We start from the raw sequence: 15788 nt of genomic DNA, 5'->3' as shown, positions 1-15788 counted from the left end.
GTCACAAAGCCTGCATACTGCAGTGACAGCCCCAGCTCTGCTCGTGGCCTCTGACCTGCTGGGGAGCAGCAGGATCCTTCCCACCTGCCCCCACCTCACGTCTCCCCGAGGGTGAGCTCAGTCATGGCCTTGGAGAAGTCATTTCCATGCTACAACAGGACTGGATGATGGGCTCTTTTCAGCACGGATATAAAACATAAGGCAAGATACATCTGGGATTGAATGGCAGGTTCAAGCACTGCTGCTTTTTTCTTTCATGGGATTTCTAGTGATGGAAATGGGATAGTCATTAGGCGTAGGACTGAAAGGAAACCCGTGCATTTAGAGTCCAACTCTTCCCCGGGTCACAGGAGGAAAACCAGTAATTTGCAAAATACAGTGCTAAAACAAACAATGGCCAACTGGCGTTCACTGCAGCTGGGTTCATGTTCCCACTGACACCGGCCCTGCAGTTTCTCCCATATACATGAAACAAGAGATGCTGTCAGAGAACAGGAGCCCCTGGCTGCCAGGCCAGGCTGTGCCAATCTGCTCGAGGGGGTCACGCTGTGGAATGGGGCAGTGAGCTCCAGTCCGCAGGACCCAGCCCAGCCGTGCCAGCATTCACTCACCATTGTCAAACACAGTGCCTGCTGTGAAGGAGAGCTCTGAGTCGTGTTCTGCTTTGCAGGCGTACAAAGCTCGGGCTTTCCGCAGTGGTGAGCTGCAAAGAGAAAGCATTGATTGGCATAAAAATTAGCACCTGGGGAAGGGTGTCTCAAACCCGAAAAACAGCTCAGTAAATCCATGAGGGATTTGCTGCACTTCTTTAAAGGCTGTACCTGAGGACAAAAAGATTTAGCAACCATTAGGTTTTACCGGGAAGAGTCAGTGTGCCATACTGTGCCCAGCAGTGAGTTGGAGCTGAAAGGGCTGGAAACGGAGGTGAATTTCTGGGAGCAGACGGAGGAGCCCAGCAGCACACTGCACTACCTGGAGCTGCCCACCCCCCATCCCAGTGCCCGTAGCAGACACAGCGCAGTGCCTCCCCAACCCGCAGCCAGGGCACAGAGCTGTGAGTGCTCCAGGACGGCCAGCACCGCCCCCAGGGCACTGGCATTCCCTCTGGGGGCTCGAGGGGCTGTTCCCAAGGACCTGAAGTGATTCTGAATACATGTGCTCACCTCAGGGCAAAAGCGGTTGCACACTCACATAGAAACCACAAACCAGGAAAGCTGTGAATGGTTTTGGTTTTGCTGTCAGCACAGCCACAGGGCTGAGATTTTTCCTATCTGAATTCCAGCTGTATGACATGAGCAGCAGCAGAACGCTTTACAGCACAGCACAGGCAAAGCCCTCTGCTCAGCAGAGGGTCCGTGGCCACCTGGAGGCCTCTCATCTCACACAGTCAGGCAGAGGACACTTTCTGGCTCACAACCTTGAGTTATGCACAATTCTCTTCCCAAAACTCCCCTCAGCTCTGCAGCCCCCATGCAGTGCAGAGACCTGGAGACTGGTGACAGTCACTGTGTGATTCCTGCATCCAAGCATGGCACAGCCAAGCACTCACAGGAGCTTCACCCAAGTGCCCCAGAGCAGATTTGAGGATAATGAGCCCTGAGGAGGGCTGCTCAGATGGTATTACACCACTGTCAGCCTCTGCGTATGTGTACTGGGACACAAATAACGCTACCAGCAGGCAGCATGCACTGCTGTAGGAGGGGGAATGCTCAGGCTGTGCCTGCAATGAGCAGACAGGTCTGGCATGTCCCCACCACACCGTGCTGGGCCAGACCAACTTGCTCCAGTGATGCCCACGCACCTGAGACATGGGCTAATGGCAGGCCAACATCTGTGCTGCACCATGCCCTTCACCCTCCCTGCACTGCAGCTAAGAAATGGAAAACAGCCAGAAAATGCAGTATTACTCCTGGTAGCAGCTGGGGTAGCACTACATTGCTTACCTGTTGTAGAGGCGAGCACAGCAAGCTCCAGGGAGAGGAAATGGCTGAAAACACAAAGAACTCAGCACCAGTGGGACCTGCCTGCCCCGGCTTGAGCCCCAGGGCTGCACATGGGGGACCAGAGGTGCACAGGGGGTGCCCATGGCTCTGCTGGGACAGGAGACATCTGAAAGCTCCTCTCTTGCTGAATGCAGATAGCTGCACTGGGGGTTTTGAGCAGGATGCAAAGGGGGAAGGGAAGTGAAGTGGGGCAAGCCAAGTAAATTAAACAGAAAATAGGAAAAGCAACAGAAAGCCAAGCAAATTGTGCAACAGACCTGATGGGGGATGAGTCGCTGGACGTAGAGGAGGTGGGCATAGGACTTGATGGCGCAGAGAACATGGGCCAGGACGGTGAGAGGGGTGACGTTGGGCTTGGATTCTGAGGGCTGCAAGACATAACCAGATACCTTATCAACGTGCAACCACAGAAACAAACAGCAACCGAGAGACAAGCAGACGACATCCGACGATAGCTGGTGCCTTGGGAATAGACCGAGCATGAGACACAGCCACAAAATGAAGTGCCAAGACCTTGGGAAACATTTCAAGGCCAGATCTGCATTCTTCCAGACAACAAGAGCTGGATTTTCCAGTTAACCCCTGCTCCATCACCCTGCTCCCGGCACACCATGGGCAGAGCTGTCAGGCTGCACGCTGCTGCTCCAGCACCTTACCTGCCGTGCCGTGGCTCACCCAGAGAGCCAGCTCACTGCTGCACAGGGATGGTTTCTATGAGCATCTCCTCCTGCTGCCACGAGGCTGTTCCCTGGGCCATGCTGTGCAGTGCCTGAGCATCGTTGCCTGTCTGCACATCCCAGTGGGTCCCGGCTGTGGAAGCCCAGGGGCTGACACTGCACCAAGGGCTGCACAGCCCCAGCCCACCCCAGACTGTGCAGGTCTCAGCCCCATGGGTGCCCTCACCACCACCAGAACTGAGATGAGCAATGCTGAGGTGCAGGAAACCTCTTTTCTCCCACCACGAACAGGAGTGAAGCAGCAGCAGGCCTGTGCCCTGCCCATGCTTCAGCACTCCTGCAGCACTCATTAAATCACAGTGCTGTAAAGGTTTAATTGATTTTTTTCATATTTTACAGTGAGAAACACTCTTCCCCTCACCCACACTGCTCTTGACTATCAGCTCATTTCCTCACTTTTCCTGTAAGTGACTGCTGTCATCTCAAGTCAAACTGAGTCACTGAACTAGGAAACGCATTCAGAAGTGAGAAGTGTTTCCTGCAAAACTGTTACCCTGAGGTCGTTCTCCAGTTCTCTGAAAAGCAATTATTGCAGTAAAACACCATTTTGCGTCTGTTTCGTCTTCTGCCATCTCTAGGATTATCAACTCATCTGTATTCTCTAATTCAGCCTGCATGCTCCGTCCCTGGTAAAACACCAGAAAATCCTCTCAGCACTGAAAAGTCCCAATAAAAAAAAAACCCAAAGTTCTGTAAAAGCATTTCTGTGATTTCTGCTTTCTCTCTCCTAGAGGATGGCCCCCCTGTGTCACAGAGATGTACCCAAGCAGCCCATGCCCACAGGTGCTCCCCAGCCTCCACCAGCAGATGAAATCTGTAAAAATGAGTGATGGGTTCACCTATAACTGATGTGTCACTGTGAGATCACAGATCACAACAGCAGTCAGTGCTCCAGCCCCCGGCTGCTGCTCCTGAAGTCCAGCGCTGCACGTTTCATTACATTAACACAGAAGAGTGTACAACAAACGCTCTGTGCTGTATTTCAAGCCCCAGCCTCTAACATTTAAGAAAAACAACCAACCATCCCCAAAACCCAGGAGGGTCTCTGGGAAATATTTATGACTCATCTTGAATTGATGATCCTCGTGGGTCCCTTCCAGCTCCGGATATTCTACAATCCTATGAATTTTGCATGCGATTGCAATTCCCTTCCCTTCAGTTCAGCTCAGGACTGAAGCAGCACACCCGGCACGGCTCAGCCCACACTTCGTGCCACCCCACCACTCTGCCCTCTGCACCTCAACCCTGGGTGCCCCCCGAGGTCAGACCCCACCAGGGGCTGAAGCCGCCCCCACTGTGCCCCAGCACTTAAAACAGAGAGGATAACTCCATGGATTTGGGCCAGTTTCAAAGGAGAAAGTGTCCATGCCATAAATATTCCCAGCACAGCTGGCACCCAGAGGACACGAAAGGTTAAATTTTTAGCCTGAACTAACCTGAAGTTCATATCTGCTTAAGGCCGGCACCTGGCACCTCTCCTCCCCACAGAAGCTGTGTTGCTGAGTCCAACAGACATCGTGATTTCCCCACGTGGTTATGGGCAATGCTTTATTTCTGCAGAGCTTTACATGAGCATAGGGCTGAAATACAGCAGTGCAGCACAACTTTCACCAAGCTTTGTAAAACTGCAGACTATTAAGAGAAATCCTCCAAATGTTCACCTCCTAATTAGCAATATTCAAAAGCAATCCTCCTGCACTTTTCTACTGGAATTGCAAGATGAGTATTTACCTGCATTAGCTGATCCTTAGCAAACCTGAGAGACGTTTGTACTTACCATAGCACAAATCTATTTCCAGCTTCAAACAGGAGGAGGTGCTACACAGAGCACCCAGCGATCCCCAGGCGCAGAGGTTAACCCTTAAAGCACCACTTCTCCCTGCTGCCTTTTCTTCCCAGCAGGTGCAGTTGGCTGGCAAAGTGTGATGGTGTTCTACCTTCCCTTAACACAAGAACTTATACAGCACATAGGGCACGTACGTTTGTTTTGTTTTATCTGTGCACAAGCATGCTTCTGCCCTCTAATGGAGAGAGCACATTAAATTCATTTGAAGACACGGAGAATGTGCTCCTGTGGGTGTTGGCACCTGGAACCCCTTGTGCATGGTTGGTGCTGCTCAAGGAGCTGTAGTTTGGAAACCAAAGCCTGCTGGATATCATACCTGCATGCAGCGCCTGCTGGCTGCACATGGCTGAGTTACAGCACATCTGGAGCACAGCTGGCAGCTGCCAGGGTGGGTTTTGCCTGGGGCTGCAGCTGTGCCTCATCTCCCCACGGCTCCCCATTCGTGCAGGCTCCTCCATCTGGTAATCCCACTGAGCTCTTCTCAGAGGTGCCAGCTATCTGCTCCATGCAGGGCTTTCCCTTTGCCTCCAGCCCCTGCTGCAGTGAGATTCCTCCCCACTGAACACCTGCAGGTGACTCAGCGGCCAAAACACGGCCAAGCTGTGCCATGACAGCAAACCCAGGGCGGAGTGCCTGCCCCACAGCCCTGCCAGGACACCCAGCTGTGAGGCACTGGGATGAGAAAGTCCCCTTCTTGAGATGGGATCACTGTAAAAGAATGCAGTGCTCGCAACCTGTATGTCAGCTTCATCACCGCCACCCCAACAGCTCAGGCTGCTGCACTGAGAACAAGAGAACTACTTCTGTGATGCTGCCATAGAAAAGTCTTACAGCAAGAGTCTGGCTCTCCAGCCAGCCATCAGCTAAGAAGCTATCCAAAATTTGGACTGGGGTTTTGGTATCATTAGATTCTAAATGGCAAAGAAAACACTCTCCATGCCCCCAAAACAAGAGAGATACATTCATTAATAACAGCACGCAGGTCTGTGAGGATGAAGACCATCCTGCTTCAGTCAGGTCACTCCCAGAAGAGATGAACGTGGTGCTGTGAGCGGTTCCCTCCAGAAGAACAGAAGGTTTTGCAGGGCCCTCTGGGGCTGCCCTGCTGAGCAGATGTTCTCTGAAGGCTCAGCTCCTTCCAGGGAAACCCCAGTGTTCAGTTCCAAAGCTCCCACTCAAGTGTCAGCCCACTGAGCCATGCCATAGCATGGGCTAAGTCTGATCCCACCAGAGAAGTGACTGCACTGATGAGAGCAATGAGGCCTCTGTAATGTGGAACACGTTTTTTTTCTTTTTTGTAGGATCCCATTTCCTTTCTCTTTCTCATGGGAATAGCAGAGGTGGTGATGGGCTTTTTGGAATTGCTGGCTGCTGCCTGTTGTCTGCAGAAAGCAAATGTCAGCTGTTTTTTCCCTTCTTCTTACTCTTGAGGGCTTTGCAAGGGGCTCTTCCTGTTGGGTGCAGAGTGGGAAACAAAACAGAAAAAAAAAAAAGCTAAGAACCAAAAATACCAACAGCAAGAAACAAAGATGGAGTAAAACTCAGCGTCTTCAAAGCAGCTTTTCCCAAAGAGCAGCGGCAGAGGGAACTCCGTCAGTCAGCAGCCCAGAACACAGCAGGGCTTCGCCTTTCCTCCTGGATCGCCCACAGCCCTGGGCAGCACATGGGATGGGATGGGGACATAACCATCCAATCCTGTACCCTGGGAGCTGTGCTCCAAACAGCCCTGCTGCCACTCCTGTCCTTCCAGGCACTGCTCTACCTTCCTGCTGCTGGATCTAAAAGCCCTCCTCACTCCTCCTCTCTCAAAACCCATTTTCTCTGCTGTCTGCCTGCCCAGGCCACCCCTGGCATCTCCTGGCACAGCTGAGGCCCTTGCAGTGTGTGGGGCTGAGCAGTTCAGCGCAGCAGGACTCCGCACAGCTTTTGTCACTTTGTTCTTTTGGCTGAGAGGACACCAGTTCCACTTAAAAACGTTTACAATTTGTTTATTTTTGTGGAACTCGGGGCTATTTCTGGCACAGAACATCCAGCATCCATGAATGGGCACCATCTACTGATGAGCCAAAGCCCTTAGATGAAATCACCTCAATGAACACCCTGTTTCCATCCTGGCATTATCAATACCTGACTGCACTAAAACAAACCCAAGAACCACCCACCCCTTTCCCTTCTCTTCTACTTCTCTAAAACAAAGCTGCTGAACATAAGGCTCTTCTCAAAGCCAAACAGAAAGAAATGTATAGCATTCGGGCTCTTAAACTTGCTAACAGCAGGCCGGGGTTGCAGCTCACTGATGGATGTGGCTCTGCTACATGAAATGGGAGTCAGCCTTGGGCAGAGAAGCTGATGAAGTTCATGCCATGCTGCACATCTCAGCAACGCCCAGAGTGCAGGGCTGGATGGGCACAAGCAAGCAGCCCCTGGGCTCCAGCTGCACTGGTGTTAGTGGTGGCACCAAGCACCATCCTATACGTTACCACGATCCACAGGCTTCCAGCTTGGCAGCGTTCTTCCTCTGTTTGGCACTTAAAATACAAGAAAAATTATGCAAAATCTCTCTCCCATATTATTCTCTCAGGAGTTATCTTGCTGCATAAATCACTCAGGTGGAAAATAATGTCATGCTCAGGGAAATAAGCAGCATTGCTTAACCAAGCAGGTCCAAAAGAGTTCAGCTTCTTCACACATCTCCAGCTATCAGCTCCTCTTTCCAGGTGAGCACAGCTGACGTGAGCTCCGGGGCAGCAACATGGAGGTGACCCTCTTTGCAGCCATCCAGATACCCAACACATGGCGTTGTCCTCTCACTTTGCTGCTTGGCTTATTGCCCATACTTAGATGTGCTTTAGTCATTTCATAAACTAGTCAGAAGCTTTTCCAGTCGAATAAGAGGAGAGCGCGGGGAGAATCCTGCCTCAGGGAGGAGAGCTGGTGGTTTGTGTTGTCCCACTTCATGGACGCTGCCATTTCCAACCACAGCTGGGTTATGCTGGATGCATCGAAGCGAGGCAATGATGGTTTGGTGCAGCCTTCTGGCACAAAGCTTAGAAACTGGTGTTAATGATGAAGAAATGCTGAGTGATTAAGCGAAGAGCCAGAGAGATGGGAGTGCTGGCAGTGTGAGGAAAGAATCCCACGGGAAGGAGCCATCCTCACCTAGGGATGCAGGCAATGGGAGCACAGAGCCCTCCTAGCACAGAACACCCATAGCACAGCCCCTTCACAACACATCTCAGCACACTACCAGAAAGTTACCGACCTGCCACAGGGAGCAGGGGGAGCAGGGCCCCAGGGCACCCAGCCTCCCAGCCCCACTGCTCACACCCAGGCTGTACACGTGTGTGTGCACACACATTCTGCTCCAGTAACAGCCACCCCATGCTGAGAGCACGCACCCTCCCTGCTCAGATGGCTCTCAGCAGACTGAAAACCAACTCGGCAGACTCGATGTTGAATCAAGTGCATTCCACCCTTATTCGAGCTCTGAATTATTAATAGAAGAGTTGTAATGTGCCAGTAGGCAGTCGAGCAGCAGCCTGGGAGGGAGTGTTGGTAAATCAGGAGCCAGCATCGCAGTCACATCTTTTCCACCGCGCCACTGCTTCTAATTCATGAGGCAATTCCGCCAGCCTGGATGCATTAGTCACCAACAAATGGGATTCACAATTAAGGAGAACTTGACAGCCCTCCAGAAATCTCTCCTTTTTCTCTGGCATTTAATCCACCACCACCCTACGTTCCCCAGCAAGAAAAACTCTCCCATCTGCCCCCCAGCAACCATAAGTGACTCCTGCAGAATGAACATTGGAGCCACAAGATGCAGTTCTTGAGCCATACACAGCCTGTGTCCAGGGGGCCTCAGCTTCCCCACTGTGCTGAGTGCTGAGCAGGAATTGCAGCCCCCTCAGGGCCCAGGAGGAGCCCCAAGGAAGATTCAAATCCTTGTAGATTCAAATCCTATCACAAAACAAACCGCATTTGTTTCAGCGTTCACCGGCAGCACCAGCTGAAATGCTGGGTTTTATTGCCATGCAAACCCTGCTCACGCAGCACAGAGCACCAACACCTGCACACTATGGCAGGCAGGCTGGGAAAAGCAGCGGGGATTATTTTGGCCTGTGGAAGTGATGGAGAGCAATGGATGAGCACAACAGTATTCCTCATTTTCTTGATCTGCCCGACTTCTGTTCCTCAGTGCCTCGTGTTTTGCAAGAATTATGCAAACATCTGTCATACAGGGCGGATCAAAATACTGCACCCCACAACTATAACTCTGAAATGATCCAACGTGATCATTTTTATAAAAAAAAAAGTTAGGGTTTTATCTGTTCTTCCCTTTTTTGCTAAGAAACCCACACTTTGCATTAACACTTCTGCCTGTGCAGCCCTAACCAGTCGCTCTGCTCTCCAGCTGCAGCACAGCTGTGTGCTTGTGCTATGCACACTGCTGCCTGCCCACCAACAGCCTGACTTCCTTACTGCTGCCCAGGCACAGATGCAGCCTCTTCTCCATTCCCATTAACCAAACACAGGCAATGTTAACATGAACAATTCACAGAATCATTGAAAGGCTTAGGCGGCAAGAAACTTTAGAGACCATCCAGCACAGCCCTGCTGCAGGCTGGGTGTCCCCCAGCTCAGGCTGCCCCAGGCCCCTCCAGCCTGGCCCAGAGCACCTCCAGGGATGAGAAATGCACTCATGCCCAGGGTTGGGGCACTCACTTCTTGGCTGGCTATTTCTGCACTTCCACCTGTAACGCTCCCTGTGCTCTCTGAGGTTTCAATGTGGGTTGTGCCCAGAAGGATGGTGTCCTTAGGAGATGCAGAGGGTCCCTGAGCCACCCTCAGTGGGACCACGACAGGCTGATCTCCCAGGCACCTTCCTCTCCACTGCCACCTCCTTTAGTGTTTTTCCAAGTGCAGCACAGACAGCAGCAAAGCTAAAGTGGAGCCACTCCCTCCCGGGGGTTCCCTCCCCGTGCCCCCCAGCCCTGGGACACCGAGAGCAGCACCCACAGCTCTGTGACCCAGGGCAGGCAGTGATGCAGTGCACAGCCCAGTAATTGCCCATGGTTCTTATGCTGCTGATAATTTCCCAGCTTAGCACAGCCCTGTCAACAGTGTCTGGACACGGGCTTTGTGCACAGCCAGAATGCAGCTGGACGGAAAGCAGGTGAGAGCGAATTAATCGCGGGCAGGATCCCTTACCCAGGCAGAAAGGGCTGCAGAGATCAGGTTACCTTCATTTCATGGCAAAGTGGTGGCCTCACAGCTCCAGCTCATTTATGAAGTTAATTAGGCACCTGGATCTTCTTTCAGAGGAGAAAGAAGGTCTTTATGAGCGGTGGCCCCACGGTCCCCCAGCCCTTCCGAGGAAATTACTGCTTTCTGCAGGGAAACCAGAACCTGGCAGCACTCCTGGACACAGCACCCAGCACCCACAGCACCCAGCACCCACAGCACCCAGCACCCACAGCACCCAGCAGGAGCATCCCGCGCTCATAAAAGGTACTGCCAAGCAAAGTCTGGGCTGCATCCTTGGCTCTGAATTAAATCTGCCCACAAAAAGAGGAACCTAAGAATGCATTCAGCTGGGTTTGTAAAATATTTTGTTTCTAGTGACATTTATAGGTGGCAGAGAGCTAATTTACTACCGGTTTGCTTTCAGCAGTCTCAATAAAAGAGCTGGCTGGGAGCACTTTCAGGAGACTCAGCCCAGAGCTCACAGGCAGCACAGCAGGGCCGGGGAGGAGGGCAGTGCTGCTGGAGATGCTCAGTGCTGCACCATCCCCGTGCTGCTCCTCCAGCTGCCCCGGGGAATGCCTTGTAGCATCTTTGATTCCTGCATCCATTTCCCCACAGTGGCCTTAATGTATTTTCAAATACCGCTTTATTTGAAAGTGAAATTTCCATTAGCCAATATTTGTCTGAGGCAGTTTCTTTGAAGAAAATACAGCCATGCAGCTATCTCCACACTAATTATATGAATTAAGAAAGCAGTGAAAGTGCAGTGAATGTATTTTCTTCCCCGGGCTTTCAGGAAAGCTGTCTTTTAAGCAGCTGGTGATGCTGAAGTCTGAGGTGTTTTTTAGATCTCTCAGAGGGAGCCATACCATTCTAATCTAATTCAGTTTGCGAGAAGCACCCTCAGATGTTCCCAGAGCAAATCACATAAACAGAGCAGCACACTTCAAAAGCAGAATCTTCTAAGAAGTCTCCTGGGAGGCAGCGCTGCAGGGAGCTGCAGGGAGCTGGAGAGGGCTGGAGCCTGCACAGACTGTCCCACTGTCCCACAGTCCCACTGTCCTGCTGTCCCACTGTCCCGCTGTGACCGCCTGCAGGGCACTGACATCCCAGGAGGATGCTGAGGTTATGGCTCAGCTGCAGGCTGAAAGCAGCCACACACTCCATTCCTGCTGAGGAAAGGAGGAGAGGTTTCTGCACGCATTAGTAAAAAGGACACTGCTGAATTGTCTCTCTTCTAATGGATGAGCACATAAAAAATACGTTGATGAATGGCTGCTAGTTCACATGGGGCTAGCTACAAAACTGGAGACTTTATGAGAATATTTGGCCTAATTTTCAAGTTCAGCCTGTGGAAAGTTTCTAGACCAGGAGCCAACAGAAAAGTCAAAGAGCTGAAGGTCTGAGATGTGGTTATGCCAAACTTCTGGGCAAATGGAAAACACACAGGGCAGAAAAGCAGACTGAACCCCCATCCTGGGCTGCCCCAAAGAACACAGAGCAGCAACCCAGATGCACCTCAATGAAAGTTTGTCATTTCCCTCTGCTCTGCCCAAACAAGATCGCTGCTCTTGTGGCCTACAAGCATCCTTTTTCACGTGTCCTAACATAATTACTGAAAGCATATAAACGCTCCTAAAACAAACCCAGGATTATTTAAGTACAACACACAAAAAAACCCCATGAAAATCATACACACCAATAAATACAAGCGGTTGTCTACGTGTGTGTGAACATAGGCAGATTCAAAGCGCACCACCCTCAGCAGCTATGCCTGCAGCACATCTCTGCAGTCTCCTGAGCGTGCTGCTCGTGCCTTTGAAGGAACAGCTGTAAGGACGTCTGCCAGACCCCCAAGTCCCCAAAGCCTATGGAGCTGTCTGACTGCAGGCAGAACGTGGGACTCCCAAGTTAAAGCTGCTTCACTAAAACAAACACAGACACCCAAAAAAGTAAATAAGTCATAAGATACTTGGAATATGATGTCATCTGGAATAAGCCAAGCGACAGACTGGGAATTTCAGGGCCTGTTTTTAAGCGTGAAAACCAGGAGATGTGCAGTTTCTGCTTTGAGCAATAAACGATCCCCCCTCCTGAGCACCGACCCACAGCTGTGCTGTGCCTCACCTGCACTGGGGTCTGCAGAGCACTGGGTCCCTGCTCGGGTGGGCTCACAGCTACAGCAACTCTGCAGGCGGTGGGGACGTCTGTATCTTCAGCAGAAGGCTGCAAGAGGTTCTGCCAGGAGTGGGCAAGGACAGCAGGGGCTCCCGATGCCTGCACCCACCCTGCTGAGCACGGCCCTCAGCACCATCCTGCTCCCCAGTGCCCTGAGCAGAAGCACCAGCTGATACAGACAGCACATCCCCTTGCTAAGTCAGCCAGATACTGCCCGCTGAGAGCACCACTTGCTTACCAAGTTATATACATATATATGTATATACATACACACACATATACAAACAAACAAAAATGATTAAAATGCATTACACACACGTCTATATACACATACATAGAATTACTGTCTGCACTCCCCCAGCACCAAGTTTCTTTACCGTTCACTTCTTGAAGGCATGAATAATGTGGCAGTGACTAATGAGCATCTCGCAGATACTGCACCCCGATGGCCCCCATGACACCCCCTTGGGATCAGGAGCTGCAGGAACACTTTCCTAGCTGGAAACCCAACACATGGGACCTGTCCTGCCATTCAAGACCTTGAGTCCAGACCTGGGGTGTAAAGACAAATTTACTGCAGGGATGGGGTCCTCAGCCCAATGCTGAGGGCAGCACTGCTGGCTGCTGCACCTCAGGCTCCTTTACACCCAACTAGACATGCATTATGTTGCCCTATAGGGCACTGCCCTACAGAGGGCTGCTTGGGCAGCCCTGGGCACCACTGGCAGCCACACTCCAGAAGCTCCTATGCTCACAACCTCTCAGCTGCAGCTTCGCCAAGCGCTGCATAGAAAACAACAGGGTCCTGGCTCACAGCTTGCTGCAGTGAATAAAATAAAAGCTGCAAAGAGTTCCTGGGCACTCACAGCCTGCAAGTGCCCCCCCTGCCATGTTCTCTTTGTGCCTTCTGGGGGGTCCTTTCACAAATAAAAGAAGTTTCTTCCCACTGCCAACTTCACACAGCACCCAGAAACTCAGCTTCTCTCCTCCAGAGCTGCCAACCTTCACACCTGGCTGATATCGCTGCCAGCCACGCAGGAGCACCGCTCCTGAAACCAGGGTTTGTCCTTACACTGCTCTGACTAATGAAGCACGGTGCAGGAAAGGTTCACTTTTCTCCTGCTACTGATGACTCCACAAAAGTTAAAACAAAAATCAACAAAACACCGAACCACTTCATTTCTGCTGCCTTCCAAGCGAGAACGGGCAACAGAGCTGCTGAATAAGGCTGTGTCATGTTTATAGAGTTATTTTTCAGAGTGGAAAAAGTGACTTCAATTCTGCAAGGAACCAGCAGCGTTTAAAGGTCTACTCACTGCTCATGTGTTTCTGCTTATATGCATTACAACTGATAATTGCTGAAGCTGTTTGCGTTTTTAAGAGACTATTTATTCCAACAAATATCACCATTTGCCATTCAGTGATGCTACCCTGATTATTTGCTGCTGGACACAGATTTGGGATCCCCAAGGACCCCAGAGCAGAGCATGGCGATGAGGCGGTGCCAGCTTGGGATGGAGAACATGCACTGAGATATCCAGTGAAAATTCATTCTGGTCCTGTAAATCAAAAGCATATGGGAATAACCTTTCTTCCTCACACTAATTGGGCTATTTTTTTCATGACCACTAGACCTTAGGCCTGCTCCTCATTTCTTTCCATATCCATGGAGGAAAAGAAATAGCCATACTTGGTCAATAAGTAAATAAAATAAAATGCAAACAGAAACATGACGACTAAACCCAAGTTTCCCAAAGCTATGATTCCCTAAAGCAATTCCCCAGGGCAAAGAAGGCACCGGATCACTCAGCCACCCCAATGGGACAGCAACCCCAATGGGACAGCGATCTCAGGGGCCGGCCATCCCGGGGGGGCAGGCAGCATTTCATGCCCAGCCCTGAACCCGCTCCTGCACTGCCATGCACTCAGTGCTCTGACAGAAGCCACAAAGCCCTAAAGGCACCAGGGCCATAACACAGCTTTAACCCCATCACTTCCATCTGTGCGTGGCTGAGCTCCCAGCCTGGGGATGCCTCCCCACGTCCTGCTGGGCAGGTACCTCCTTGGGATTTTAGAAAAACAAAGCTAACCCAGAGTTGTGTGTCTGGTATTTTTGGAGACAGCCACCCACACAACTGACGCTCCGGTCCCACCTCACAGAAAAATGTGCATTTTCGTGCCTGCTCTGCTCAGGTAAATCCTCCTGCCCCACCTCCATGCTTCACCCCACTCTAACCGTGGTGGTTCCTGCTCTTCAGGCTCTGTGGTTTTCCCTGGGCCCCGAAGGGCTCCACGGCTCTGCCCCCACCCTCACCCCCCGGCAGCTGCAGCCCCCATTTCTCACCATACCCCAGCTCCCGGAGTTTGGGGTGAGCTGCGCAGCTCCTGGCCTCCATCCCAAACCAAGGGGCTCCCGCGGGGCTCTCATGATTCCCATCACGCCAAGTGCCCGGCTGCGCCTTGGAAGCCTCGTGCTTGGCTCTGCAGCCAGGCTCACCCCAGCGCTGTGCCAGGAGGGATGCCCAGTGAGGACGAGGCGTGTGAGGACAGCCTGCCCTGCTGCCTGCCTGGCGCCCGCCTGGGATGGCCGGAGCTGTGGTGTCCTCACGAAAGGACAGCCTCACAACCTGCTCTAAAATTATCCCGGGGATTGAATTGCCCTGTCACCACTCAGAGAGCTGTGGAGCCATGTGCTGCCCGCAGAGCTCCAGCGAGGGCACCGGGCAAAGCACGGCACGGCACAGCAGGGCAGGGATGGCATGACATGGTACAGCACACCAAGCACGGCACGGCCCGGCACAACACAGTCCAACAGAGCAAGGCAAAGTCCACTGCTGCCTTCAACCCACGCTCTGCGGATGTCCCCAGAGCCCCTCTCTCTGATGCTCATGGCTGAGGGCAGAGCAGCTCTGCACGACCCTGCCGAAGCTGCCAGGTCCCACGAGTGCTGGCCGGGTCCCCAGGCATGCTGCCATGCAGGCGGCCCAGAAATGGGAGCTTTTGTCTCTGAGAACACTGCTAAATAATACACGGAGGGTTTTGTAACTTCAGAAATTAACTATCCCTAGGAGTGCATTAGAAAACTCTAAGAAGTAACTGTTTGGAAATTTCCATGTCACTTAGAACCATCCCAAAAGTACTGTTGGGCTGCACTTTATTGTATCAGAAGCGGTGGAACATTCTTCACTGGCAGCAAAACATTTAAAAGGGTGGGAGGTGATAAAATAAATGCTCAGAGCTACCATTGGGAAACAGAACTGCAAAGACACAGCCAAGGACTTCAGGAAGGGAGAAGCGTTCCCCTCCCACAGCACAGTGCTGTTTGCTGGGCACACAGTGGCAGGCAGTGAATTCTGGGTGCTGCTCCCCCCCCCAACACACACAGCCCCGCTATGCTTGTGGTGCAAAGCTCTCCTTCTGAAAGGGAAGGCAGAAGCCCCCTGGGCATTGTTGCATGCTCACAGTCATAAGAGCTCAGGCTGATGCCTTTGTGAAGTTGCAGTGCAAAAATCCCGCCTGTCTGGTTACATGGAGAAAATCAGCCGGCCCCACCTCACCTCCAGAACAGTCACGCACAGAAAGAAATTGCCAAGAGAGGAGAAACTGAAACCCTTGCTGCTCCATCCACAGGATCCAGTGAGCTCCAGCCACCCTTGATCTTACAGACTCCAGTACCCAGCAGCAGGAGCAGCATCACCCAGCAGCAGTGCCACACAGCAGCAGCTGCAGACCCATGCACTGAACTCACGATACATGCAAGCAGAGGCCACTGAGCCA

General features: G+C 52.0%; 1 protein-coding gene across 3 annotated transcripts in view; it reads right to left on the bottom strand.

The window, feature by feature from the left end:
* ARHGAP26 (Rho GTPase activating protein 26) overlaps positions 1-15788 on the bottom strand; it is a 103630-nt gene that overhangs the window by 6900 nt on the left and 80942 nt on the right. Inside the window, exons 21-22 of one of the 3 annotated variants that reach the window (XM_031598499.2) lie at positions 2261-2371; positions 612-703 (exon numbers count right to left, since the gene is read on the bottom strand). In XM_031598499.2, coding sequence (XP_031454359.1) covers positions 612-703; positions 2261-2371 — 203 coding nt within the window. Of the gene's footprint in view, positions 1-611; positions 704-2260; positions 2372-4902; positions 6038-15788 lie in introns of those variants that run through there. The other 2 variants (XM_090150695.1, XM_031598500.2) reach the window with 2 other exon arrangements.

Source organism: Phasianus colchicus, chromosome 15 (assembly GCF_987193195.1).
Source record: "Phasianus colchicus chromosome 15, bPhaCol1.hap1.1, whole genome shotgun sequence".
In the NCBI taxonomy this organism is placed as follows: Eukaryota; Metazoa; Chordata; class Aves; order Galliformes; family Phasianidae; genus Phasianus; species Phasianus colchicus.
This window is presented reverse-complemented; position numbering and strand designations above follow the sequence as displayed.